The following is a 27,131-nucleotide window of genomic DNA, read 5'->3' as shown; positions in this document are numbered from 1 at the left end:
TCCAGTGATCCCTGCAGGCACATCCTGGAGACTGGATGTTGGGCATGAGCAAGATTGGACTCAGCTGTGTGTCTTCTTAAGAATATAAGAAGATGAATGTGGTCAAACAGCTTGCAAGCATCTCACTGTACGGGCACCTCATTGTGCAGGCTCACACAAGGGAATGATCACTTAAGAACATAAGAATAATAATTTGGTTACTCAGTCCACGACTGTTTGTGGAATAGTGTCGTACACAATTAGGTATCGCGTTTCGCCCACAAAATATGCAGTCAATTCACTTTACAGTATATTCTGTGAAGCCCTTTGAAACATCTCAAAGAGATGATAACAACAACTTGGATTTATATAGCACCCTCCACGCCGGACGGTGTCTCAGAGCGCTTTAAGGCATTACATCAAATGCAAGGATTACGATTATTATTATAACATAAGAATTGCTAGGCGAAAGAAGATCAAGGTCCATCCAGTTCGCTTTCCACCATCCTGGCAGTCGAATGCACATATTATGTCCCAAACTATATACTTATCTTGTATCCTAAGATTTTATTTCCAAAAAGAATGTGAGAAAATCTAATTTAAAAGAATGTGCAGTTAAGTGCATGGTGGCCAGAGCCTGAGAATAAGTGCAAGGGTCTGTGCCTTCAATGAGGAGAAAATTATCTTTAAAAGACCCTTTGGAGTCTGACAGAGAACATGATATTGTGATCACAATATGCTTTGCAGTTTGCTGGTTGTACCTAATGTGAATGCACTACAACAATTTGTTAACACAAAGTACCATCAGTATTTTCAATAAAAGGAATTCTCTTCAAAGTATGGGAAACATATTTATATTTTAAACTGTTTTAAAAACAAAGACAAATCTCCATGATCCAGCTTATTCTTTTAGTTCCCCCAAATTAGTTACTGCTTCTTTCATTTGAGGTGTATTCAATATATTTTGATACAATACAAACACATAGCATTGTTATTTTATAGAAAGTAATATTTGAGTTATTTCTCTCTCAGATATCATTCTATGAGTAAATGCTCAAACTGGCACAGTGGAAGTCTGAACAGGATTTTTACTGCAGGAGGCTCAGTAAGACCCCTAAGGCAAAACCAGAGGAAATAAAGTCCTCAGTGAATTCATTCAGGCCTGGATAAAAAAAAACGTTTCTCAGGTAACCTCAGTACTCCTCCAGAGAATACTGAGGGAATAGGAGTGTAACAGGTTTGGGCTTGACTGAGGAAGAAGCACCACCACTGCTCCAGGAATCATATTCAGCAACGTCTGTTACATAACCAAGTTCAAACATGAAAAAAAACCACCATTTTATCAGCCTTTTGTAGACCAACTCTAATTAAGCTTACAACCAGGGTCTGACACCCCACAGCTTCTTTGGACCCGAACACAGTGCCTGAGCTGGGCAGTTCACTAAGTTCTCATCAGTTCACTAATTGTCCCCGAGCACATCCATTAATTTCCTAGCCTAGCCAGGTTGCGTCGTCCTAGAGGATTCCTTCTCTCGGCACCCACTAGACATGCTCACCCAGCCAAGGGCTCCTATCAGTAGCTTCTTAGACGTAGAAGGGCCTTTACACCATTAATTACGAAAGCTGTTGATTTATCAAGATAACCATATTTATAATCTATAAATAATCTATTTGTGCAGTGTGGTGTCACTTCTCATCTCTGCTGGCACATGCGGAAATTTACTTTATGCAAATTGTGCCTGTGTCAGAGGTCCTCTCACATCACCAAAGTCCAAACCTGACAAGTTAACTGTAATGGCGGAGGTCAGAAATATGAAACCCAAACACCTTCCTCCTTCTCCACCAAGCACGAGGAAAGTAATATGGATTCGAGGGAGGAATTAAGCCACGCAGCAGGCTCCACTAGTTTGCTGCAATGTGAATGCTTCATATTGTCCCTCCGAAGCAGAATCAATGTACAGCTTCAGAATCAGCAATCAGAAATGAGCACAGACACACACACAATACAAATATATCTTTTGGTTGTCACAACAATCTAATTTATCCTTTGATTTATGTGGCCACTGATTTCCTACAAAGTAATTACTTCTATATTAGGTACATATCTTTTTCATCTTGAATGATCAATTACATTGAAAAATAAAACTCTATATAAAGCTTGACTAATACTAAATGAAGGTGAGAATGGGAACAGCAAACCTGAACAAGGCAAAATTGCTATTTAAAGCCATGTGATTACAGTTATGGACCCAAAATATTACACAACATCACAATAATACTATTCAGTGATGACACCAGCAGTCTGAGGAAAAACGAAGATGCAGAAGCATATGCTCAGCATGGCTCATGCTAAATTACAAGCAGTCGTGCAGTGCCAAAGAGAACAGATCCTTTTACTCTTCAAGCACAATTATCGAGTTGTGTCATCATTTTAAAGAAGATGCAATTTTATTTGTAAATAAGCAATGTAAAATGTGCATTGCAATAATATAAAATCATAATCTTTCCTACAGTATTTCCTACATCACCTTTCAAGTTGGGGGGACGTCTCAAAGTGCTTCACGGAGTTTACTGTAATGTGTGGTGACTACATACTTTGTAGGCCAATGTGGCTGCCGTTTAGCACACAGTAAACAATCATGAAGTGAGTGACTTATATCTACCTAATGAGGTCTATTCAAGATCCAGAAACAACTATCTTTGAAACGTAAAACAATTAAAACGTAATTTTATTCAAAATGGGTCGTCAAACAAAAAGCAACATGGGGAGGAAGTGGGACAAGAGCAAGGACAGTCTATGTCAAGAATGTAGTTGGGCTTCAGATTCTACTGCCTAAGTACTGAACTCATGCAGCTATGAAATTGCATCAATCACTACAACACCAAACTGACAAACATCATATTGCCTATTCATCATAAGCCAGTGGAAGGGCCAAAAAAAAACGATTTTTTAAAAAAAGTATGAATTTAAGATGTATAGCAATTTGCTTGAGAATCTTGCGTGTTTTTCCAGATCAACAAACCACCTCACTCACTGCTGCCTTTTCATTGATGGTTTATGAAAATTTAGCTGTAATATTGCAGAAGCTGGACCAGATTTTGCAAGGATTTCCCTGTTTTTTGTAGGATCGTTTGAATCTGCCAAAGCACACAGCTGAATATTTGCAAACCTAAATAAAGTATAATATCATTCAAAGCTCTAGGGTAAGAAACTGAAGGAACATACCTTTAGAATATGCTGAAGGAAATCACTTTTAAACTAAAACTGATTATAATGGTTTGTACCTGAGAAAAATAGTTAAATATTACAATGAGTTCAAGACTAATAATGGAGCCTCATCAATAAACAAATCAAATTACTGTAGTCTTTGTTTCCCTTTAGAAGACCAGTTCAGTTGTAATAAGCAGAGAGCTGCAATAGAACAAGAGGACATAGGTTTAGAGTTCCAAAAGGCAATTTCAGTACAGACGACATAAGGTTTTCTTTACTCATGGGTAATTAATAACATGAAAGGTGCTACACTAAATGTAAGGATTATTGTTGTTATTATGATAGGAATTGAAACAATTTAACAAAAATGTTGAGAAAATAACTAAATACTCCAATGTTCCCCAAACTAACAAGTGCTGGGAAATAGTCGTACAACGTGAACCTAACCCTACATGCCAGCACGTAATAGAAGCAGCACAAGGTGTAAACTAATTTAAAATAATTCAAAAAGAGACAAATAATGTTTTTTAAAAAATGAATAAGGGATATTAATGCCATCAACCTGAAAGTCTTGCTGTGAATCTCAAGTATAATGACGCACCATAAGTGCAATGCCTGACTTGCTGCTGCAGAATGAAATTACTACAGATAGAGGGTTCTCCTGTAACATGCAAAAAACACCAGATTGGACCTTTACAGAAAATACACAATATGATCCCAAACCCTTGCAGACTGCATTGACTGTCGCTGCTGGACAATCTGAACAAATATACTATTCATGAAGACCAAGGGTACACATTTTAAAGACTAGCATAGCTTGGAGTGTTCTCCAAGGACACAATACTGCAAGAGGATTCATCAACCACTCTCAAAGTTTATGAGAGCTGTCACAAGCCCTGGATGTATTCACTGATTCAGAACATATTGCCATCTATTAATGATATCACGCAAATAAAACCACAACGTTAAATTTCAAAATAGTGACAGCAACAACGTCCGTATGTCATTATCCTGAAAACAGTATGTAAAAACAATATTCTGCACTACAGATTGCGAGTAGGCAGAACTATTGAAGGCTCTGGTTCTATTAGACGACTGTGGACACTGACCAGGAAATGAATGCTAACCTCTATGGGAAACACTTAAACGGAAAATTGACTGCGCATAAAAGTCAATTTCACTTAAAGGTCAGAAGGGAAATCGAAGGTCAAAGTTATAACATTTTACTTTAATATTGGAAAAGTAAAATGTTAACTCTCCAGAGAAAATGTCTTTTTCCCCTTAAAAAATGCGCATCGCTTTTGATTAATTCTCCCAAAGCTTATATGTTCAACTTCAGAGTCACTTTCTTTTAAATATTTTCAGGATAAAATCATGAACCACTGCACAACCTGGGAGAAGTTCTATACATGGAGATCTCCTGCTTAAATGTTTCAACTCAATAACAAGTTTTTTAAAAAAGGAAAATTAAAACAAGCTGCTAAAAATTGGCAAGCATATATATACTTGGCTTGTTTTCTGCAATGAAGAGGGACCAAATAAAGCAAGGCAGTTACTTTTTGTTAAGAAAAATTAAAAAGCACACAAGGACTAAAGTTTGCATTTGGGGGTTTAAGGAAAGTGGTTTGGACTGCGATATAACGATTTGCTTTGTGATGCATTTATTTCCTCCATGCAAAGGTGTTGATAGGTATTCATCACATATGGGAGATGCACAATTGCAAAGTTGAGTATACCAATTGGGCAAGATCAGATATCTCTGGATTCCTGACATGGGTGAGGCTCTTCTACAGCTCCTTTTCAATTGCCCATTTACTCACCTGAACTCAGAAAGAGAGAAAGAACTATGCATACACAATTATTTCTTATGCTCCAATTTGCACAGCAAGCCCAGCTTGGGAGGAGAGCGGGCATGCACACTTGCTGACCAACACACACGAATGCCAATCTTACAATATTTTTCCCAGTAGGTTTGCTAACATTGCTGTTCTATTTGGATGACCTTTGATGCCCACTATGTTTGCCTGGTGTACCCACCAGCAACATTATCATGAACAGAACATTGAATTATTGGGTTCAAGTTGTTGATTCAAGCCTTACATCAGGATTTTGAGCTTGGAGTCTGAGCTACAAAGCTTCAGTTTATAGTTTTGCTGATTGTTCAATGCAGTGTTTGGGGAGTACTACTTTGTCAGAGATGTCATTGGGCAGATAAAATCTTAAACCGTGGTCTTGACTGCCTATTCATGTGGCACTGTTTGAAAAGGGAATGGTGTCCTGGCCAACAATCCTCCAGAGAAAAAAAAGTCATTCTTTTGATGACTGTTTGGTTGCTGTGTTTGCTTACAGAATGCACACTCATTACAGGGCTAGGCACTGACGTGTTGCCCAACTCAGCTAGGTTAGGAACCTGCAATTATCTCTTCAATCTGTTAACAAGAACTCTTGACATTGAGTTCAATCATTCTACATTCCTTCAAACCAAAGAATTACCATTGCCCGGATGTCGAGCAATGAATCTGTCACAATTTTTGTACCCATCAGCATAGTGCTCTTTATGCAAAATTTGGATTTGGTACTGTATTCAAAGAACACCATTAATTAAAGCAGTAAATCCAAGAACTATCAACGTCTAGGATGGAATAAGCATAGCCATCCTGATCCTTGGCAGCACTGCACATATCCAAACCTATTAGAGATATTGGGCACAAAGAGATGCCAACAGAAGCATGGATTGAAGGCAAATATATCAAAGATAACTGGAAGACCAAAGGATGAACACAGCTTGCGTGGTTTTAAAGTCTAGCACTTGGGGAAAGCTACATATGACAAAAACCCCAGTGGGCTCACGGATCTGTTAAGTAGTCTCCATTATTTAGAACAGCAAAGTGCCAGCCAGGATGTTGAACACCTCAAGGTGCCTCACGTTGCTAATCACACTATTTTGCAATGCTGGAATCTTTTACTCGAGTGGTGTGTGCAAAAGGGATAAAAGCACCATAATAAGACTGTAGATGCTTTCAATATTTCCTATGAGAAAGTCATCAAAATTCTGTTTATTTCCTGACCTTATTGAGCCCTAGTACAAGTCTGTATCTATTTTACAATCATTTTGAAACATTTCAACATTTAACAGAAAATCTAGTCATCCCAAACTGGTGCTTCATATCCAGAACACAACACGCAAATAAAGGAGTAATTCTGCTGGTTAGTTCTGATTTGTGGGTTATGCATTATCCAGCTTGGCTGAAAGAAACACACAAAAGGCAAATAGAGCAATGCAATTTTAGCTGACGTTATTTATAGTTCAGTATTTAAAATATGGAAAAGCATCAAATGGACGTAAAACCACGAGCAGCATTAACTGGTTGCTCTTAACCAGTTAAAGTGTTTCACAACCACAGTATTAACAGTGCAAATGCACCAATGCTGAAACTTTTCAGGACCCATTGCTCAGCTTTGGACGTGCAAAGTAGCAATGTATGAAACCACAACAACCTCAACAGATCTGAAGACTGTACAAACACTGGCATGTATCTATTTGCAACTGTGCAGTGCAGAAAAGTGGGCCAGTCATCTATTCCTTTCTCAAGCCATACCAAAGCTTCCATACACAATAACTAACACACTTCTTTTAACCTTGGTTTTCGTTAACAGCAAATGATTATGGGAAGTTGACAACACCCGGGCCTGTAGCGAGTGTGTATTTTATGACCAAACAGCAACCAAACAGCCATCAAAAGAATGACCGATTTTTTTTTCTCTCGAGGATTGTTGGCCAGGACACCAGGGGAAACTCCCTTCTCTTCTCTTCAAATAGTGCCACTTGAACAGGCAGATGGACCATGGTTTAAGATCTCATCTGCCCAATGGCACCTCTGACAACGTAGAACACTGCATTGAAGAATCAGTGAGACTACAAACTCAAACTTCGTAGCCCTGACTCCAAGCTCAAAATCCTGATGGAAGGCTTGAATCCAGAACCTTTTGACTCAGAAGCAAGAGAGCCACCAACTGAGACAGATGTAGAGCTGTAGAAATGCAAATGTACTCAAAAAAAAATTCACATGTAACCAGAAATATATACATCAAGAAAAACACCGAAACTCAAAATCCAATAATAATCCTCGTCTCGTTACTGTAATTCAAAGAGGAATATCACAGATAATTGGCACTCAGAGAACTCGTAAGGGGCTAAGTGCAAGCTAAATGTGAATTACGTTGTTCACAACTGAATCATGTGCAAAGGGATTTTTTTAAAAAATGCTTCAGGCCACAATGCTGACAATCACAGATGTTTTGCAAAAAGCTTTTGTTTTTAGCAGGAGGATCACTGAGCCATCAATGCCTCATAGCCACAATCATTATCTTCACATGATACACTCGGGAGTTCTGACAATACACCTTGAAAACCAGTTTTTCCAAGCACTGGATTTTTTAAATGCTTCTATGTACTAGATGTTGAAGCTGCCCAAGTATTTTGTTACATTTTGCCAGATTAGCAGAAGAGCTCAAAGCATACAAACTTTCAAAAACTCCAAAGGACCTGGAAACTGAAAAAGACTCGACTGAGTAATAAAAATGCAAAGAAAAAGAGTCTTTTTCAAAGAATATTTTGGGGAAGAAACATGTTATTGCTCTATGTGGCTTTTCATAAACGTTTTCATAAAAAATTGACTATTTTGGAAGGTACGAAAGAAAACGTCTTCACTTCGTACATACAAGGTGTCAGGTTGGCTCATTTGTGAGCACTCTCGTCTCCGAGCGAGAAAGTTGTGGTTGGGGTTTTGTGCTCTCAGTCTAGGCTAACACTCCAGCGTCTGCTGTGGGATGCTCTGCATTGTCGAAGGTTCTGTCCTTTGCACGAGAAGTTAAACCAAATTCCCAGCTGCCTGTTCAGATGGACCTTATAAGATTCTTGTTACACAGTTTGAAAAGAGAAGTGGCCAACAATCCTCAGATGAAAAGAATTGGTCATTCAATTCATTGCTAGTTGTAGGACATTGGTGTGTGTGAATTAGCTGCCATGTTTGCCTACAGTCACAGCACTTTACGTAAATTCTATGAAGTTTTGTGAGGCGTGATCAGGTTCTATATCAAATGCAAGGATTATTATACAAAAATAATAAAGCAAAATTAGCACATATAGCACGACAGTGACTGTTATAAAGGATTTTACTTTTTTTTATATACATTTATGATTATTTACTGTGTCCTTTCCAGTAGTGATTCATAATAAAGATTTTGCACAGTATTGTATATTGGTTATGAGTTATGATTTCAACCAATTCAGAGTTCTTCAGTTTCATAGAAGATTGTATGCCATCAATTGCATGCCAGTGTGTAGATAGGGTCAGGTCACATGCATATTGCTCCAGAGAAATGATGGAGTTATGTACCTTTTAAAGTTATTAATGATAATGTTTTCTCACATGCAAGGCAGAAAAATAATGTACTGCTAAATAACATCTTGCTTCTAGATGAGAAATGGATTCAAAACTCTGATATCTGCTCACTGAGGGACAGTTGTATGAAGCAGTTGTATGAATAGCAACAGGGAAGTAGTTTGTTTTTAAACAAAGGTTAAACTTTACCAAATATCTACCAAATCCTTTGGAACTTTATTTCACATTTTGAAAACAATTACTGAAACTCCAATGGAGGTAATGGAGTAAGGAAATGCATTTGTCATTTTCTGAACAGCAGAAAGGTAACTTCCGAATGTATTTAATGATTCAGCATAGCTTTGGGAAGAAATTTCACCTGGATTTAGATTCCAAATCGAAGCTGTATTTAAGAATTTGTTATATCTGGACACTCCAAAATGATAAATAAATAGAGTAAATCTACACCCAAAGCAAAACTGTATTTCTTGGAACACCTTTAGCAGAGGATTAGGACAGTGTTTCCCAGCGGCCCTTCAGTCAGGTAGAATACTATCTACTGTTAGAGAAGATCATAGGTAGTTCGGGACATATGTCAACGCCAGGAAGGTGAACTAGATGGACCATGACACATAGAGTGGCAACCATTCAAAGCTTCATCTCGAGTTCATTAGAGGGTGGTGCGCCCATCAGAGTATTCACACCATTGCTCGCTCTACAGTACCGCATATCCACTTGGCTATCGAAGAATTCAGATCTGAAGTGCTTTGAAGTCCAAGAGCAATACAAATAAATTGATAAAAAGTAGCAATTTATAATATTACACATTCATTTCACTCTGCTTTTTTTGCTCTTATATGCAAGTATGGTCTGGCTCTCATTCGAGAAGCCAGTCCATATTAGTACCATTTTTGATCTGAGCAATCAGCTAAAGAATAACATTGTTTCAACTAATGCTTTCAGTCAATTTTCCAAATTCTAAGTGTTAAACCCATGAAAGTTCGTTCCGTCCTTAAATTTTCAAATCCTACTAATTAGCCTCTTCGTCTGGAAGTCTCAAAATCGTTTGCTGCAAGGTTGTTGTTTCATTATTGGAGGACTTTCACGTGTTAAAATATTAAAGACTTTATTTTGGGATCTCAGAAAAGAAAGCATGAGTATACAACTGTTACCAATTATAAATAAAAACTAGAAATGATCAATGGCTTCAACACTTAGTTTATGTTATATTTTGTACAGATAATGCAGTACCAAATTAAAACATAAGACACAACAAATTTCTATTATGCCTTTTATGTAGGTAATTTGTTAAAATGCTTCACATAGATGATTCCAGTCACTGGGTAGAGAGAAAGGAAGGAGCTGGACATAGGCAAAGTCAAAGAGGTAATCTTTCAGGAAGTTTTTAAAGTTGGTGAAGGGTGAGATGGAGAGATTAATCGAGGAAGTTCCAGAGTTTAAGCCTAGAGGTTAAAGGCTGAAGGCGGGACAATGAACATGCATCAAGCCTGAGTTTGTCAAGGAGAGGGTGTGAGCATGAGAAGGAGGCTGAACTTAGAATACAAACACAAAACTTACTATGACCAATCTCTTTGGGCTGTTTGAGGACTAAATTCTTTATTTCTACTAAACTTACAAACCGTGATCTGTTCTGCAAAAGTCACATTGTGCGGCAATTCTCATTAGAGAATTGATGTGCTGCAGAGACCACTTTGTGTACTAATCAATGTACAGTACATTGTTAAGTTTTCAGAGTGACTGGAGAGGTATCAAACCCATCAGCATATTTCTTTCAATTAAGAGACTGTTTATTGAGCAGCAGTCATCAAGAATTGCACAAGTCACTGCATTCATTGTGCAAATTGCATTGAGCTGGTTAGTTTGATAGAATAGTCATTAAAACATGCAATTCTCCAGTAAAATCCTTTTGTTTACATGTCTTGTTAACAAGTTAATGATATGAAACATTTTTGTACCTTTCCAAACATATAACTATATTCTGGATTTACAGAAAGTCAGCAAAAAACAAGTTATTGGCATTCAACTCACTGCTTGTGGGATGTTACTGCCATAGATTAGCTGTGGCAGTCGCCCATCTAAAAACCATTGCAGCATTTCAAAGTGAATCATTGCGTTAGGAATTTTTAGATATTCCAAATATAAAATGTGATATCAAACACTGTAAAAGTATTCACGTCCCTATGAAGGAGATGCAAACTTACAAGTCTTTCTCATTGTCTATTCTACCCTCAGTTCCCCAGTGCAGCCATTTACCATCCTGATTCTCTCCACAAAGAACAAGCACCTTGCGTAAATTAAATGTAATGCTTTTTGTCTTCTCCAACATCCACACACTGCTGGACATCCAACAGTTCAGAATTAAACACTTACAATACATTCTTGCTCTTGAGATAGTTGAGTACACATAGAAGACCTCCTGCACATTTATTACATTCAGTGATATTGTAGGTTAAAGCCCTATGCAGCAAGTCTGCTCTTCCCCATTTTAGATCACCGTTGCAATATACTCTTAAGATGAAGTTGTGGGTAAGTGGCCTGCTCCCCAGTGTTTGCTCAATCTGCAATGGCTGTTATTCAAGTCAGGTAATGATGGATACGCAGAATAGTATACCATAAAAAAAAATTCAAAGCAGCCATTATGCATCCTTCATGAAACCTGGGCAGGCTCTTTCAGCACTGCCACCATGGTTTATTCATGCGTTTGACCAGACTAATTTCTCTTCAGTTTTCTATTAGTGGACTTTGACAAAAGAAATAACTGAGTAACAAAGGCGCTGATCATGTATAATCGAATTGACGCAAAAGTTCTTATCGCCACATACAATCACTCTCATATCTGCTCCTGAAGTACGAGCCAATCTCCAACATTTGGAAGAAAGGAACAGAATGCAATGAGCCATGGGGAAAAAAAAACTGCAATAAGAAGTCCAAGCTATTTTACTTTTAAATTTACTTTTGAATCAAGCTTTCCCTGCATTAAGGTCATCGCTAGTAAGTTAGCAAATAGAGTAAATAGAGTCTTGTAGCTCAGTGGTTAGAGGATTCGCCACGCAAGCGAGAAACCTGGGTTCAATTCCTGGCAGAGCAAAAACTTGGGCAAGTTTCTTTACTACACACGCCTGATAATAATCCCTCAAGAAAAAAAATAATAAATTGGTCACTTCAATCCACAGCCATTTGTGGGAAGCTGCTGTGTGCAACTGGCTGCCACGTTTCACCCTCAAATCTATAGTCAATTCACTTTACAGTATATTCTGTGGAGTGCTTTGAGACATCTCGTAGACATGAAAAGCGCTATATCAAATGCAAGGATTATTATTATTACTAGCTAAGCGCATCGTAAATTAAATTTATCTTTGCAACATAGAAATACTGGAATATTTTGGGAGAATTGCAGAAAAAGTACAAATTCAATTTTCAAAAGGATAATAAACATTATCTTGACTATTACAATGTCATCCTAGCCTCCTCAGTTACATCACTGTTCAGGTCTCCATATCTAGCAACCCAGTGCCTCACAAGATTTTCTTACACCATATGGCAAATATCATTACTTGGTATTTGCTCTTTGTATAATCATTGTGGAACTAAATAAAGGGAACATCCAAATTGTTTGCACATTATTTCATCATTAATTAAATAGTAAATACAAAGTTTCCTTACAAATGGCTCTAGATTCATCAGAAGTGACATTCTTATTTAAAGATCTCAAAACTATAGCAACTCTCACATTCTCAGTTTACAGACATACTAACACTCTACAACTGTAATAAGATACAAGACTTGCAAGAGCACAATCACTCAACAACCAATATAAAGAAAACACAGGTATGACAGGTGTTCAACAGTCAAACTGGTCTTATGTTATACACACCTGCAAGTGTGTATAAATGCAAGTTGTTGATAGTTGCACTCTCACACTCGCCCACTAAGATAACTGGCCTTGGGACATCCTCCCGACATGAAAGGCGCTATACAAATGTAATCTTCTTGTTGTTGTTTCATTTAATTGTCTTTTGTTTTTGGAATTCCCATATATCAAGAAAATGACCATATACATTTTCCATATGCACAGTCATTTTCGAGGTATACGGAAATTCCCAAAACAAAAGACAATTAAATGAAACCAGTTATCTTAGTGGGCGAGTGTGGGAGTGCAACCAACAACAACTTGCATTTATATAGCACCCCTCACGCAGGGTAGTGTCCCAGAGAGCTTGATCCAGTAATGGTGGTCTCAAACATGTCATGACTCATGACAAGATAACATAACAAGGTAAATTCAAACGGTTCTAACTAAACATTTTACACAAAAACAATTTTTGATTTGGTGAACTTGATAAGATAAAATGAAATGGAGCAGACGATCCATGTCAATGATTCAGCAACACAACTTATACTTCTGCACATCCATGAGAGCTGGCTAATAAAACACCTGTTCTAAGACACTGCGTTTGCAGAAACAATAAGCATACTTTGGAACACGCTTACGAGTGCATTGCACCATTTGCACATAGAATGTCACTGGAGTACCACTAAATTTACGTCCTTTTGTCTGGGGGAGGGGTTGTGCTTATCTTAAGTCCTGTTATAAGAGGAGCTGATTAACAAGAGGAATGATACTCAGAGGGGGTGAGGGAAGATAAATAAACTGAATATAAAGTCCTGTCTTGTACTGAATGTTTGATTTAGGTTCTCATGCTTGGATAAGAACCTTGGACAAGGAAACTATTGAGCTCCTTAGATGACTGGCAGCTCAGCAGATATGCAAATGATTCAGACTTAATATGGTAAAAAAATATATTTGACACATGCAGCAAACTGCTCCTTAGAAGTTAAGTTCTGCACACGACATGTGATTATGTAAATTTTAACTGATGCAGATTAGGTAAGATTGACTTTCAAATTCATATGGTCTTTATAAAAGTGCAGCAATTCTCTGTGCCATCACAGTCTGAAAAATATTAGCAACAGGCTCTCTTCTGCTGGGAGATCCACCATAAAGCATCTTCACAAGGATGCCTTTTTACTCACAAAACAGAGACTATGTCAGGGAGAAGACGATTCCAACATTTTAGCAATTGCTTCATTTTTCTGTAGGAGTATGTCAAAAATCAAATTAAATCTTTCAATTTCACCAGCATAAGTGTTTCCTGACCTTTTAAAAACCCTGTGCCACATTAGAAAAGCTGCATGTCACTTTCTTCCTCATCCCTCCCACTCAAAAACAGATACAAATTTCTCCACAAGATAGGACAAAAAAGGACCTTGCATTTTTACAGCTCCTTGTATATTAAAATGATTCAAAGCACTTTACAGTAACTGTCTTGTCTCATGACTGTTTTTTGTCCTCTAAAAAATAATAATGTGGTCGCTCAATCCACGACTGTTCGTGGGACACTGCTATGTGCAACTGTCTGCAGCATTTCACCCACAAAATATAGTCACTACACTTTACAGTATATTCTGTGAAGTGCTTTGAGATGCCTCAATGACGTGGTAAGGTGCTATATGAAATTCAAGGATTATTATTATTATTAAATGTACTTCTCCCTTCTTCCCCAGAAATATAAACAAACTGATTTGTTTTACAGATAAACTTTTAGCTGCATATCATAGAGGTAGATATTGTACATTATTTTGATTTGTAATCGGGGGAGGGTGCCAGGAGAAGAGAGATTAAAACTCAAAAGGTGCTATTATTATTAGCCAGGCAAAGCATACACATATTATAATTGATCTTATTATAGTATGGGGGTCATTAACCTTAACTTTTATTACTCATTACTTATGTATGCTATGCTCCCACGCTTCTTTTTAAAAGAAGAAAATGGGAAAAATGAAACTGATTATAAAGTTTATTGATGTGTTCTTCAATATTTCTGAATATGACTGGGGTGCAGTATTGGAAAAGATGCACAAGATTTGGTACCCATATATGAAACCGAGTGTCATAGTCATAATAGGTTTCAATCACAAAACTAGTCCTTCTTAAGATCATAAAAAAATTGTTTTGTGAAGACAATGCTGTACTCTGTGCTTACCACAGGTGGGATTTCTGAGGCATTGTGTCATCAGCCAAGAATAAAAGACATGTTCACAACATGTTGGCAGATTCCGCATGTAACCATCAGCAGGTATGTAAGAGCAACCAAAGCTTATGATTTATCTTCCTCCTTGCAAGGAAACATCCAGCCTTTGTTTGATATTTCCTCAGAGCAGAAAAGCTACAACCAAACCCTCAGCATCACAATTCCCAGAACTTCATGACATTTCAAAAGACTGTCACAGAAAATGTGGCTCTGCTACAAACATGATTATCATTTAAATTAGGGAGCATTGCATTTCTGCAGAGAAATGACATGAAATAGAAATAGCAGTACAGACAAAATATTATCATGAGTGATCTACAACTGTCTTCATTACAATTTTATATTTTCAATTTGCACGGCTTTTTTTCCTGATGTGGGATAATATACATTGGAACTCCAAACCATCACAATTCTATTTAGTATATAGGGCTTCAGAGCTCCGAACCAGACTCCTCTGCCAGATTCCTGACTGACTGCAGTTTTTCCAGCAGCAATCTTAATGGGTTATCTCCACACCATAATTCCTTTCATTTCATCACAGATTATCACTTAACAGCCTTAAAAACACCATATTCAATTGCAAGAAGGGCTAAAAAAAAAGATGACTCTGTTACAATGTTATCCCATTACCTCTTGATCAAAAGGGGTCACTGACTGCGCAGTGTTGTGGTGACAATTTACGCTATTCAATACTATACATCATGACACATGAATCAAAATGATTGTACGATTGCCAGGGAAAATAAATTCAGAGCATAGTGCACAAACATTTGCAACTTGAGTTTGGCTCTTTTATGGATATTACCAACCAGCCAGTACTAAACCTTTTCAGTAAACATCTTTGCTCAGTTTATCCCATCTCCCTCCAGATTTACAATATGATTAATGGTCACAGATCAGTAAAATTCTGTGAAGCGCTTTGAGATGGCTCAGCACGCTATATTTCAACACACTAGATTGATAATAATGATTATCCTTGCATTTGATACAGCGCTTTTCACGTCTTCTAGACCTCCCAAAGCGCTTCACAGAATATGCTGTAAAGTGAATTGACCATATATTTGTGGGCAAAATGCGGCAGTCCCACAAACAGTCGTGGATTGAAAATGACCAATTTATTATTGTTTTGTTTTTTGGAGAGATTATTATTAGGCGTGATATCATATAGGATGATATATATTAGCCCAACAGACACTAAATCTGTCATCCTTCCATCTTACACATCTGGATACTGTTAGAGCTGAATTTAAGACATATTGGGGGGTACAGTAGTGAGATATTGTCAGCTTCTGGCTGTGCGCATTACTTATACTGGATCCTCACAGTGAATAATATTTCTGCTCCAGTCCTGGCATCCCTCATCACCCGAAACACAAAATAGGGATTAATATAGCAGAAGCATTTTTGAATAGCATTTGTGTTCAATAGATAATCGATTCAAAATCATTAAATTCAGGGACTGGACCTTTAAATTTTGTTCCATTGTACTGCACAAATTCCACAACTGTTATTTGCAATACCCAAAGTCAGCTCTCTGGATTCTTATGTGATGGTTCACGCTAGGTCTTTACAGTATCTGTTAATTAACTTTATAAAGTCATATGTATTTTAACTTACTGTCATTACTGTATGTCGATTCAGCTCCCACATGTTGTTCTATACATTCACTGTACAATGCTTTATTAATATTTGAGTGGATATGCATTAGTCTATGTTATCACACATTAGTTTCTGCCTTATTTTCCCCCTCCAGGTCGCATCAATATCCTGAGCTTCCCTGCAGCAGAATAATGATAATAATGCTTGCATTTGATACAGCGCCTCACAGAATATATTTTAAATGAATTGACTGTATATTTTGTGGGTGAAATCGTGATATACCCGAAGACTGATGCTTGAAAATGTCAGTAATAATTGCAGTCAGTTCTTCTCTTTGATGTATAAACAATGATAATTGTACACCAAAATATGAAGAATTGGATTAATATTAAAATAGAGGTCAATTATATTTTGTCAAATTAATATACCTATATTTCCCCATAAATGGGAAGAAGTGGAGAGAGAGGTTAAAATGAAATATCATCGCTTTGCCGCCCAATTGCTATTACTATTTAAAATGCAAATTCAATACAAGATCACTGCATACAAATAGATCATTAAAGTAAGTATTGTAGTCTTCTTCGAGCAGTGTTCATAATTATTCACATCACACTGTGCAATTTCTTGAAATAAGATTCAACTTTCATGAAGGCACTGATTGGATATGTGTGTGTGTGTGGTGGGAGGGGAGTTGGGAGAGGGTGTGTGTGTGAAAATCACTTGATGATTCAGTAATGCAGCTCACATTTACAATTCACAGTTCATTCAACTGGTTATAATCTCCCAATATGAACTACAAGTAGAATAGTTGGTAACAAACGTTCACCCACAAAACACACAATCACTCCACCTTGCAGCGTATCCTATGAAATGCTTTGAGATGTCCTCCTATTGTGATATGGTTATTTTCTCTCTTTCGCCTTAATACCCTTGTACCATAACTATTCTACAGGATGGCACATCAGAAAGTAAAAACTCACCAAGTGGGGAATCAGAAGCACGAAAGCACATTCTTACCAATTAACAGGATGATATTTTCATTACCGAGCGCACACTTGGTGAAAACTAGGAGCTGCGCAAAATCACCTACGGTTCACTTTACTGATTTCCCACAGTTCTCTGAAGGAGGCACCCGAACTCCACTTTACATCTGCTTCCGAAAGGCCAGGCGAGGCTCAAAAGACTCGCCAACACCTGCAGAGCAAACTCAGACTATTTTTTTAAAAAAAAAACGATTTAATCATCAGCCCAAGACCTGCGCTGTCCGTACTTGAGGGTTACGGGCGCGTCCCTTTACAGAATAAAGTCACCAAAGCCCTTAAATTCAGCATTGACCTGAATGGAGCATGAAAGAGCCACACAGTTAGTTCAACATCATGTCTGTGCTGTGTTTGGGTCCTGCGATGCACGTTATCCACACAAACCATCAAACTGCACCGTTTCACATCCATCCGGTGCGTGCAAACTCTCGACTTTTAACACGCACCACTGCACTGTACTCCACTGCACTGCACTTTGGGAGCTGTTTCGGGAAAAGAGGCTTCAACGTCAACTTCGCACACATTGCCCTCACTCGCCAGGAATGCCGAGGGGGAGGAAGCGGATGGACGGGGCAGGAGAATAAATCCTTGTGCAACTTCTCCCGACTGCAAACAGTTGGCATTGATCACAGACACAGACACACACACACACACACGCGCGCAGCACAAAGTCCTGCAAAATGCTCGGCCCACATTTGCGGACAGATTTTGCGGTGCACGATGTCTTTGCATCTGTTGCGCACAGATACATCCATCAGGTCCACCTCGGCCGCAGGGGCTCAGATTAAGGGCAATTCATTCATTCCATTCATTCATTCCTAAGATTTTTTTTTAAAAAACTGCGCTCTGTAAATATCAGTGCTTCTGCTTTCTTTCTCTCTCTCTCTCTCCCCCTCTCTCCCTCCCTCCCTCTCCCTCGGTGAGAGTGTCTCCTCTTTCTCAACGTGTCTTCAGTGATATCCTTCCTACTGATATTCCCTGAAAAGCCTGGACTAACCTTCCTTTCCCTCCCAGTGTTTTCCAACCCCCTTTCTGGCTCGGGGCGCAACTCGATCCTTCCTCCCGCGGACTCCCCAAACGCTTCGCAAACAGGGAGTGGGGGGTAGTGGGGAGTGGGGGGTAGTGGGGAGTGGGGGGTAGTGGGGAGTGGAGGGGGAGTGGAGGAGGGGGGAAGGAAAAGCACCAACTTTTGCACAGACGCGAGTTGCACTGTTTCCTTTTTCCTTAATATTAAATACAAAGGAGAGACAAAACAAAGGGGGAAATCTAATACTACTCGCAGTCACTGCGTGGCCATTGCAATACCAGGCGGTGGTTTGCTTCTCTGACAGCATCTCGCCTTATCTTCCCATCAATCTACTCTACCCCCCCCCCCCCTCCCCTCCACACACACACACAGTCTGGGAGGCCTCCCCTCCCTCCCCCCCTCTCCCCCACCCAAGGCATTCATTTAATTTGCTGCAATCTACAACCTTGTGTTTGCAATGTACAATCTCTCTCTCTCTCTCTCTCCACATTCCCAACCAACCTCTCTGGACTGGGAATCCCGCGGATGTCTGTCTGTGTGTGTGTGTGTGTGTGTGTGGGGAGGAGGGGGGGGGAATTCCTGGGGATTCCGGGGGGACTGAGAGCAGCGTCTCTTGGGGGGGAATCCCCAACCCCCCTCTCTCTCTCTCTCTCTCTCTCTCCACCCCTCTCTATCTCCCTCCCTCCCTCCCTTCTTCCCCGGTGGGGGGTCATTCACCCCGTGCAAAGCCCGGAAGGAGGAGGAAGAAGAGCTCAGGCCCTAATCCCTACACAGACCCCCCCCCGCCCCACCTCCTGCAGCCGCACCCTTCCCGCCTTTTGAGTCTCTACCTCCTCTCTACACAGCACTTCCCTCTCTCTCTCCCTCCGTCTGTCTGTCTGTCTGTCTCTCCTCCTCCTCCCACCCTTGAAACTTGCTCCCCCGCCCGCCCACCCGCCCGCCCGCCCGGGAGCTCACCGTCCTCTGCCGGTGCCTGCCGATCCCCAGCCCCGGGAAGCCGCTCCCTGCCCCGACTCCAGCCGCCGTCAGAGCCCCTGTCCTGGTGCTGTTGATCACGGAGGCGAGCAGCGTCCTTGCCGCGGTCGCCATGGCTGAGCAGGGAGACAGCCCCGGGAGTCTGTGCGTGTCCGCAGCGGCTGCGGGGGCGGGGCGGGCGGGCGGGCGGGAGGGAGGGGCCCGGGATGGGAGGGGGCGGCACCGATCCGCTGTCACTCGGCCGCTCGACCAATGGTAGCTCCAGGATCGCAGCCCGTGGGCGTGGCGAGCGCGCCGAGGGGGCGGGTCCGAGCCTGTCAATCACCGCCCCTCCTCCTCCCCAGGCCACAGCTCCCACACACTTTCCAGGCAACAGGAACAATAATAATCCTTGCATTGATTATTGCTATTAACAACAAGTTGTTGTTAATAGCAATAGCGGTCGATGTCTACAAGAGGAAAGGAAATGTCACCACTTTAAACAAAGATGTCCTGTAATCTGAACTTGGGGGGTGACACGAGGCGGGCGAACCTTACCTTACGTCGAAAGCTCCTGTTTCTGGTATTCGACACAGCGCCTCGTCAGGTCTCCCGAGACGCCTCAAAGGGCTTCACGGAATTATATTGCAAAGTGGATTGACTGTGTGTTTTGCAGATGGAACGCGGCAGTCAATTACGCACAGCAGTATCCCATAAAGAGTCAGGGATTGAGTGACCGATTTATTTTAAGGGATTAACCCTGGAAAGCTACCAGCCAAACAATGAACAACTGCGTTCCTACTTATTGCTCGGTAAACCTGGCAAGTGCTGGAGACTGATTCATTCTCGATGCTCAGAGACTTGAACAGTATTTTTCGGGGGGAAGCCTTGCAATTTTAATAAAACGGGCAGAAATTTTATTGCAAAGGCATGAGGCGTTCTCCCGATACAAAAGGCTCCTTACAAATGCAATTTTGATTTTGTTGTTTTAATAAGAATCTTCAGGTTTCTTTTTATCAATTGTTTGTGCACTTTCCAGGTGCAAAATGTCAAACAGTACTAAATAATGCTGCTGTTGGAAACTATGAATCATAGAGTCAACCAATAAAGAGGACTTTGAACATCTGTTTCCTCTTTGAGTTACAGACAGTTTTGCAACAGGATAGCAAAAGGTAACTATTTCCTAAAAGGATCTGGTAGCAAATTGCCATTTTTTTAAAAAAATCAGTAACTTTGTCTTTCAGAAACTTTTAACAAACTGTTCCAAAAGATCAAAATAAGAACTAGCTGTGGCATTCCCACTTACCAGAAATAGGAGTTTTTGATGTAGGGTTCTTGTTTCTCATGTTGATGTAACAGTATTATGATAAACATCAAGTTCAAATTACAATATATCTATTTAAAGTGCTGTAATTTAATAAATATTTTGCAAAGCATTATCATTTGTTTATAAATACACAATTTAATAAATAATATGGTCAGCCGGTGTCTTGACACATGCAGAAACCCATCACCATGTTTAAGAATATCCAAACCCAGCTGAGAATTCCAATGATTGGCAGCTACACATGGAAATCAGAGATAGTATGTTGGAATGGAATGCACTCTTTCTACCTGAAGGGATGCATTATACTTACCTAATTCCAAAAAGGATTAGACACAGTTTTCTAAGGTTTGGGTACCCCAAAGTGTGCGTTGGGATACTGCAGGAGAATAACCAGCTAAAATCGGTGAGTCGTGCTGTCCGACAAGCATTCCCGCTGCTTGTCCATCTAGGACCACCCTACTCATGAGGGCTTTGGCTTGCAGAGTTAACAGGATGTTGAGTGGGATGACTCACTGCCCCCAGTGACTGCTCTGCCCTTCCAGGTCCTGCCGATGAGCCACGCTGGCGGTCCTGTCATTAGCAGTGCCCTGGAATACTGCGGATCCGCCTGGCTCAGGATCCGGACTACCGAGACGGCCCACAGAGGGCTGGCTCTATTCCAACATTCGATTGCCAGACAAGTCACCTTGGAGCCAGCTCAGCTCCAAGGAGACACGATTTAAAAGCATAACATACACCAAAGTGCATTCTCAGGTCACTTTGTTTTACTCAGCCAGGTGTCTGACATGTGCAGAAACCCATCCCTATGTTTAAGAGTATATAAACCAGATTTGAGAATTCCACAAATTCACGTCAACTACCCATGGAAAAATGTCAACAGTGTGGCAAAGGACCAGGACCTATGAATGTCAAACGTATGAGTGAGGGAGAAGGAACACTAAAAACCCCACCCACACCTTATGCACTGTGCGGCGCGAGGCTCCAATTCAGTGCATTCCAAAAGCAGTGAAACAAAGGTCCAAATGAGATGAAGCGGAATAAATAACTGTTGCAAACAGTAGGAATGTCAAATACCACCACTTGCATGTTTTTCTACTAAAAAAAATGCAACCGCACATGTACAGTCAATTCACTTTACGGTGTATTCGGTGAAGCACTGCGGGACGTCTCGAAGACGTGGTAAGACGCCGTATCAAATGCAAGGATTATTATTGCTATTGTTGTTATTATTGCTGTTACTGTTAGCATTGCTACTGTCACTGGGGGTGGGGGGGGGTGAGAGGGGAAGGAGTGAGGCAGGGCTGTGCGTGTGCGTGCCGACGTCACGACGTCACGACGCAGGCAGGGTGACGGTTGGAGACGCGGAGGCTGGAGCGGCCGTTGGTCCCCCCCACCACCACCACCGCCACCAACTCCCCCACCGACCCCCAACACCCCACCCCCCGGACCCCCGCTATCCGCTCGGCCCTGTGCCTGCCCGGGCCCTGAGGGTGTGTCCTGCAGCGCACGGTGAGTCGTGCTGCCCGGCCCGGAGGCCGCGAGCGAGCGGAGTGAGTGAGTGAGTGAGTGAGTGAGCGGAGAGAGCGAGAGCGCGAGAGAGAGCGCGAGCGGGTTTGGGTGTCGGTGCTGCGCCGGTGTCCGCAGTTGGGACTCTGGGCTGTTTGTGCGGAGCTGTGTCTGAGCGGCACAGGGAGCGGCTGCCGCCGGCCCGGCCCCGGCCCTCCCCCCACCCACACACACACCACACGGTGCTGACAAAGTTCCTGAGGTTTACTGTCGATACTAACGTGTGTGTGTGTGTACATATATATATATATATATGTTTTATTACTATACATATATGATACGCTTATAAGAAAGACAAGGTCCCGTGTCAGGGAATGTGCGTGACCCACCTCGCAGCTGAGGTTCCGATAGTTGGGTCAACCAATAACGTTCATCGGGGTCATTTATTTCCTTTTTTTTTGTTGACAACCCAATCGGTATAAGTTGTCCAACGTTCAATGTTATTTCTGACCTCCTCCCCCTCCCACCTCCCTTTTTTAAAAAAAAATGACATTAGTACTGGGTGGTGATCGAATGACTGGTGGTGATCATTGTGGTTAGCGCAACGGGGCCGCTTGTTTCGGGGGGGAAAAGAACTCAGTCCGGGTGAGGACAGTAAGAATAATCCTCGCCTTCGATGTCGCGCCATATCGTGTCGTTGAGACACCTCGAAGCGCTTCGCAGAGTATCTGCGTTTGCGTACCCAGTCACGACATGTTACAGTAAAATCCTGAAAGGTACTTTCGACCTGGCCTACTGGCGTGGAAGGTACTATATCGACTGCAAGAATTATTTATTACTATGCCAGCACAACTGAATAATTGATCGACACACTGAAAAGTATTTTGAAGTGCATTTAGAATTAAATAGCTGCCGCGTTTGCTTTGAAGAGGTTTTGGAGCCACTTTTTCACAAGGTGTCACAGAGCTTGCTACTACGGGGTGTCATAATGAGGAACCCAGAAATATTAGCATACGGTACTAGCCTTTTTTTAAAAAAAATTGGGAGACTTCATCAAAGCAAATTTGTCAGTTAAAAATGTTTCAGAACCAAAAGAAAACTTACTTGACAGGCATAGTACTAGGTTTGCATATGTTAGACAGCAGCAGCAGCACTTGTGATATAATGAGGAAAGGATGATGATAACATTTAATGCAATTAATCTAATTTAATGCTACTCTCAGGCAAATGAAAAATATCTACTTTGAAGTCTCTTTTACGTGTAGAAATAAATGAACAGAAATAGAAATTCCGAGAAATCTACAGCAAATTAATCAGCAGCTAAATAGGAAACATTTCTCATTAGAACTGAAATTATTTGATCTCAAAAATTGAAAGGCCTTTGAAGTAGTCACGTAATAATGAATGTTTATTTTTTTTTGTATAAGGGATTAGTTGGTTTACTAGGTTTTATAATTGTTCTTTCTGCCCTGAGACATGGGTTTAAATCCAGCCTGTACTCATGGTATGAAAATCTCCCCTCTTTACCAGCTATAATAATAATAATAATTCTATAATAATTATACACTCGATTCACTTTACAGTATATTCTGTGAAGCACTTTGAGACGCCTCGAAAACGTTATAAGGCACTATATCAAATGCAAGGATTATTATTATACCACAGTGTTCTCAAAGGATTGTAATCTGTCTATTTTATGCTATCTATAAACTGCTAAAGTTCAGTATCATTCCTGTTTGCAGATTGTGATCTGGGAGACGGTTATATTCTGATGTCGGAAGGATCAGAAGGTTGACATTCACTGGGGGCGTAAGGTAGTGCCTGAGGTACGTATTGTGTATCTAATGCTACTCTTAGGCCGCAAAAGCAATTTTTTTTAAACTAGTGGCTTGGGGTGGAGCCAAGGGGGTAAGGAGGGAAAAGATGACCCACAGCAAAATGGGCTATTTCCGTGTTGGACAGTCTGTAATTCAATGCAAGAACCCTAAAATACGATTCCCACATAATATAATAATAATCCATGCATTTGATATAGTGTCATATCACACCTTCGAGACGTCTCAAAGCGCTTCACAGAATATCCTGTAAAGTGAATTGACTCTATATTTTGTGGGCGAAACATATAGTCCTCAATCAAAATAATTTCAGCGCTTTTTGATTGTCATTAGAACTGTGTTCATCTTATATTGTAGACTGTTTTATCTGTGACACTAACATTTAAATTGATTGTTCAAATTAATTAGTCATTCACCGTGGTGGTTTGTGGGACATTGTGGTGTGCTAATTGGATGCCACACTCGCCTATAATACATTTTACAGTAAATCTTGTGAGGAACTTTGAGAATAAACAATATATGAAATGTGAGGATTATTATATTATTATTCAGTTATTCCTTGCTTTTGCATATTATTTAATAATTCTGGGATTCAGATGGCTTATATTCTTGGGTTATCATCTGAATCACATAAAGCTTCACTGCTTGCTTCCAACCATGTTTATTAGAATTCTATCTGTATACATCTACAACATGCTGTTTAAATCTTTAGGTAGTTAATTATTGCTGTGTCGTTTAGCTTTTTTCCATCATTGATTCTATTATTTAATATTATTGATAACTGCATATGATAAAGAAGCAGTGTTCAAGTATGCTATTGGTTTAACTCATACTGATAGAAGTCTTGCACATTGGTGGTCACTGGCAACCGACTGTGAACTAATATAGCATAAACGTACTAGAAAATGCCCATAATTTTTCTGTAGAATGGATCCATGCAACAGTGCAGTAGGTCTCATTACAGTTGCTTCACATTGGATGGTTTAGTTAATATGTCATCAAGTAATAGTTCACACAGTTATTAATAAAAGATCATTAGAGAAACTAGAACGCAATGAGATTCTCATACGTTTTCTTTTGTCAATTAATATGCACTCTGGGCTTTAACATTTATTTAAATTACTTATTGAGCAAGTTAATCAGTTTGTGGCAATACTGTAAGGACTGGGATATTACTGTGCTAAGTATTAAAATACATAAAAGTTAACTACTTTTGTAATGTTCTATTCATATCATGTTTGTATTTAAGCTTCACAATTTACACATACAAGTGTAACTTGGCATTCTTGTACTTGTATATTGAAACTGTGTGCAGTTATAACACTGTGTTAGCAGGTTCTGGCCTGCTCCATGTCCCCCACCCCGCCCACCCCACCATCAGTCAGGCCTTCAGCCTCTCTGCCCCCACCCTTTGGGACTCCATCCCACAGTCCCTTTGCCTTGCTCCGTCCGTTGCCTCCTTAATGTACATCTCAATATCCTCCTCTTCGACCGCATCTTCGGCCACCTTCCTACCCCTACCCTCCCTGCCCTCCAACCCTCCTGCTAACCCTCTGCTCGGGTCCAAATCCCTGACTGTCCAGTGCATTGGGACTTCCTCCCAACATGAAAGGCGCTATACAAATGTAANTTTGTGGTGGTTGTTTGTAGATTTCACAGGAATGCACAAATATTCTGGACCCCAGCCTATTCAAAAATAGTGAATTCATTATGACCATAACCTTTTCAGTGTTGAATTTATTTTAAGATTTTAAAAGGTATACACGTTCTTCACCGACAGGAAAGAGTTGTATATAAAATTAACTCATTTGGTTCCTCATTTGTGTGGAGTTGTATCCAGTCTTATGAAACTTTTTCACAGCATGGTCGAGATGGAAACTCACCTGTGGAGAATGCAGAAGGAATCCTGCATCTTATCATCTTATCATAGCAATTTGGAGTTCCAACAGTACAATTTTGGAAATTACGTCTTACTCTGCATTTCTGAAATTCTGGTTCAGATTCAAATCTGCTAAAAATGTAATCATTGGATCTCCAAATCATGAGCAGAACCTTGGGTGGTTTTTCCTTTGCTGGTCAGTGGCTGTGAAATCAATTCTGGTGCTCTGACTGAGATTGACAAATTATATGTATAATGTTTTTCTAAAATGTTACATTTCACCCACAAAATATACAGTCAATTCACTTTAAAGTATATTCTGTGAAGAGCTTTAAGACATCTTGAAGATGTGATAAGACGCTCTATCAAATGCAAGGATGTTTTTTATTCTCAATTGAAGTAGGACGGACTAAATTGGTGGTCTGTGCTTACAAGTAATGCTGTGAGTAAATTTCAATAGCTTCCTGTGCATGCCCTTGTCTACTTTGAGTGACATAGGAAGAAGTTAGCAGGTAACCCTGTGGAGAGCAGACAACGTAAGAAATTAACATTTATCTTTTGGATTCTCTCCTGAAGGATGTTTCGTGTTCGACTGCTGCCTGCCATGGCAGCTCTTGGCAGCTTTTCCAGACGATATTATTGGACAACATACCCAAACAGGAATCAGCGCAAGTTGATGATGTCAACATTTATTGGTGTTACAGCTGCTTCAGCCACAGCCAGCTTATTATGGAACAGGTAATATAGTTTGTTTCATGCGTAAGGCAGCAGGGAATAGAGGGGCATGGAAGATGGAATTAAAAGAAATGGAAGGAAATCAAAGTAATTTTTTATTAACCAATTAAGTAAATTTGCACAAACAGATTTAAGAACAAACATTCCACAGGACCCAATTATTTCTATGATGGGAAGCCGGATGAGATAATTTAATCTGTGCAGAGAAGGAGATGAATGGATTAATATTTTCAAATTTTTCAAAATGCCTGTGGGGTTCAGGGAATACCACATTCCTAATGTTTCTCTTCCCCTCCCCCTCCACCCCCGAGATAATTACCTTTTCTGATTCAGTTATTTCTTATTGTTAATCCTGGTTTGATAATTTTTTTTACTTAATTACGATAAGGATACCGACACTTTACAGAACTTTATCCTGAAAGTTCTGCAAATACTTGTCTCCAGAAGGATAGAAAAAGAAGTTGATGTCCAAAGCAGTGAAATCTGTTGGAGTGGGTGGATCAATGAGCCAAATAAATATTTTTTATGTTTCATAGACTTGC

General features: G+C 40.1%; 2 protein-coding genes across 6 annotated transcripts in view; one reads left to right on the top strand and one right to left on the bottom strand.

Moving 5' to 3' along the window:
• mcu (mitochondrial calcium uniporter) overlaps nucleotides 1-19,474 on the bottom strand; it is a 74,611-nt gene extending 55,137 nt beyond the window's left edge. Inside the window, 1 exon segment of the mRNA NM_001292924.1 lies at nucleotides 19,311-19,474. Within this exon segment, the coding sequence (NP_001279853.1) occupies nucleotides 19,311-19,442 (132 nt within the window). The 5' untranslated portion in view covers nucleotides 19,443-19,474.
• Nucleotides 19,475-22,062: 2,588 nt separating this feature from the next.
• Nucleotides 22,063-27,131, top strand: part of micu1 (mitochondrial calcium uptake 1) — a 32,826-nt gene continuing 27,757 nt past the window's right edge. For 3 of the 5 annotated variants that reach the window (XM_042336712.1, XM_042336711.1, XM_042336710.1), the window contains exons 1-3: nucleotides 22,063-22,143; nucleotides 23,883-23,966; nucleotides 26,431-26,592. In XM_042336712.1, the coding sequence (XP_042192646.1) occupies nucleotides 26,432-26,592 (161 nt within the window). In that variant the 5' untranslated portion in view covers nucleotides 22,063-22,143; nucleotides 23,883-23,966; nucleotide 26,431. The remainder of the gene's footprint in view (nucleotides 22,144-23,882; nucleotides 23,967-26,430; nucleotides 26,593-27,131) is intronic. The other 2 variants (XM_007897640.2, XM_007897639.2) reach the window with 1 other exon arrangement.

The sequence above is a fragment of the Callorhinchus milii genome, unplaced genomic scaffold, assembly GCF_018977255.1.
Source record: "Callorhinchus milii isolate IMCB2004 unplaced genomic scaffold, IMCB_Cmil_1.0 Scaffold7, whole genome shotgun sequence".
Lineage (NCBI taxonomy): Eukaryota > Metazoa > Chordata > Chondrichthyes > Chimaeriformes > Callorhinchidae > Callorhinchus > Callorhinchus milii.
This window is presented reverse-complemented; position numbering and strand designations above follow the sequence as displayed.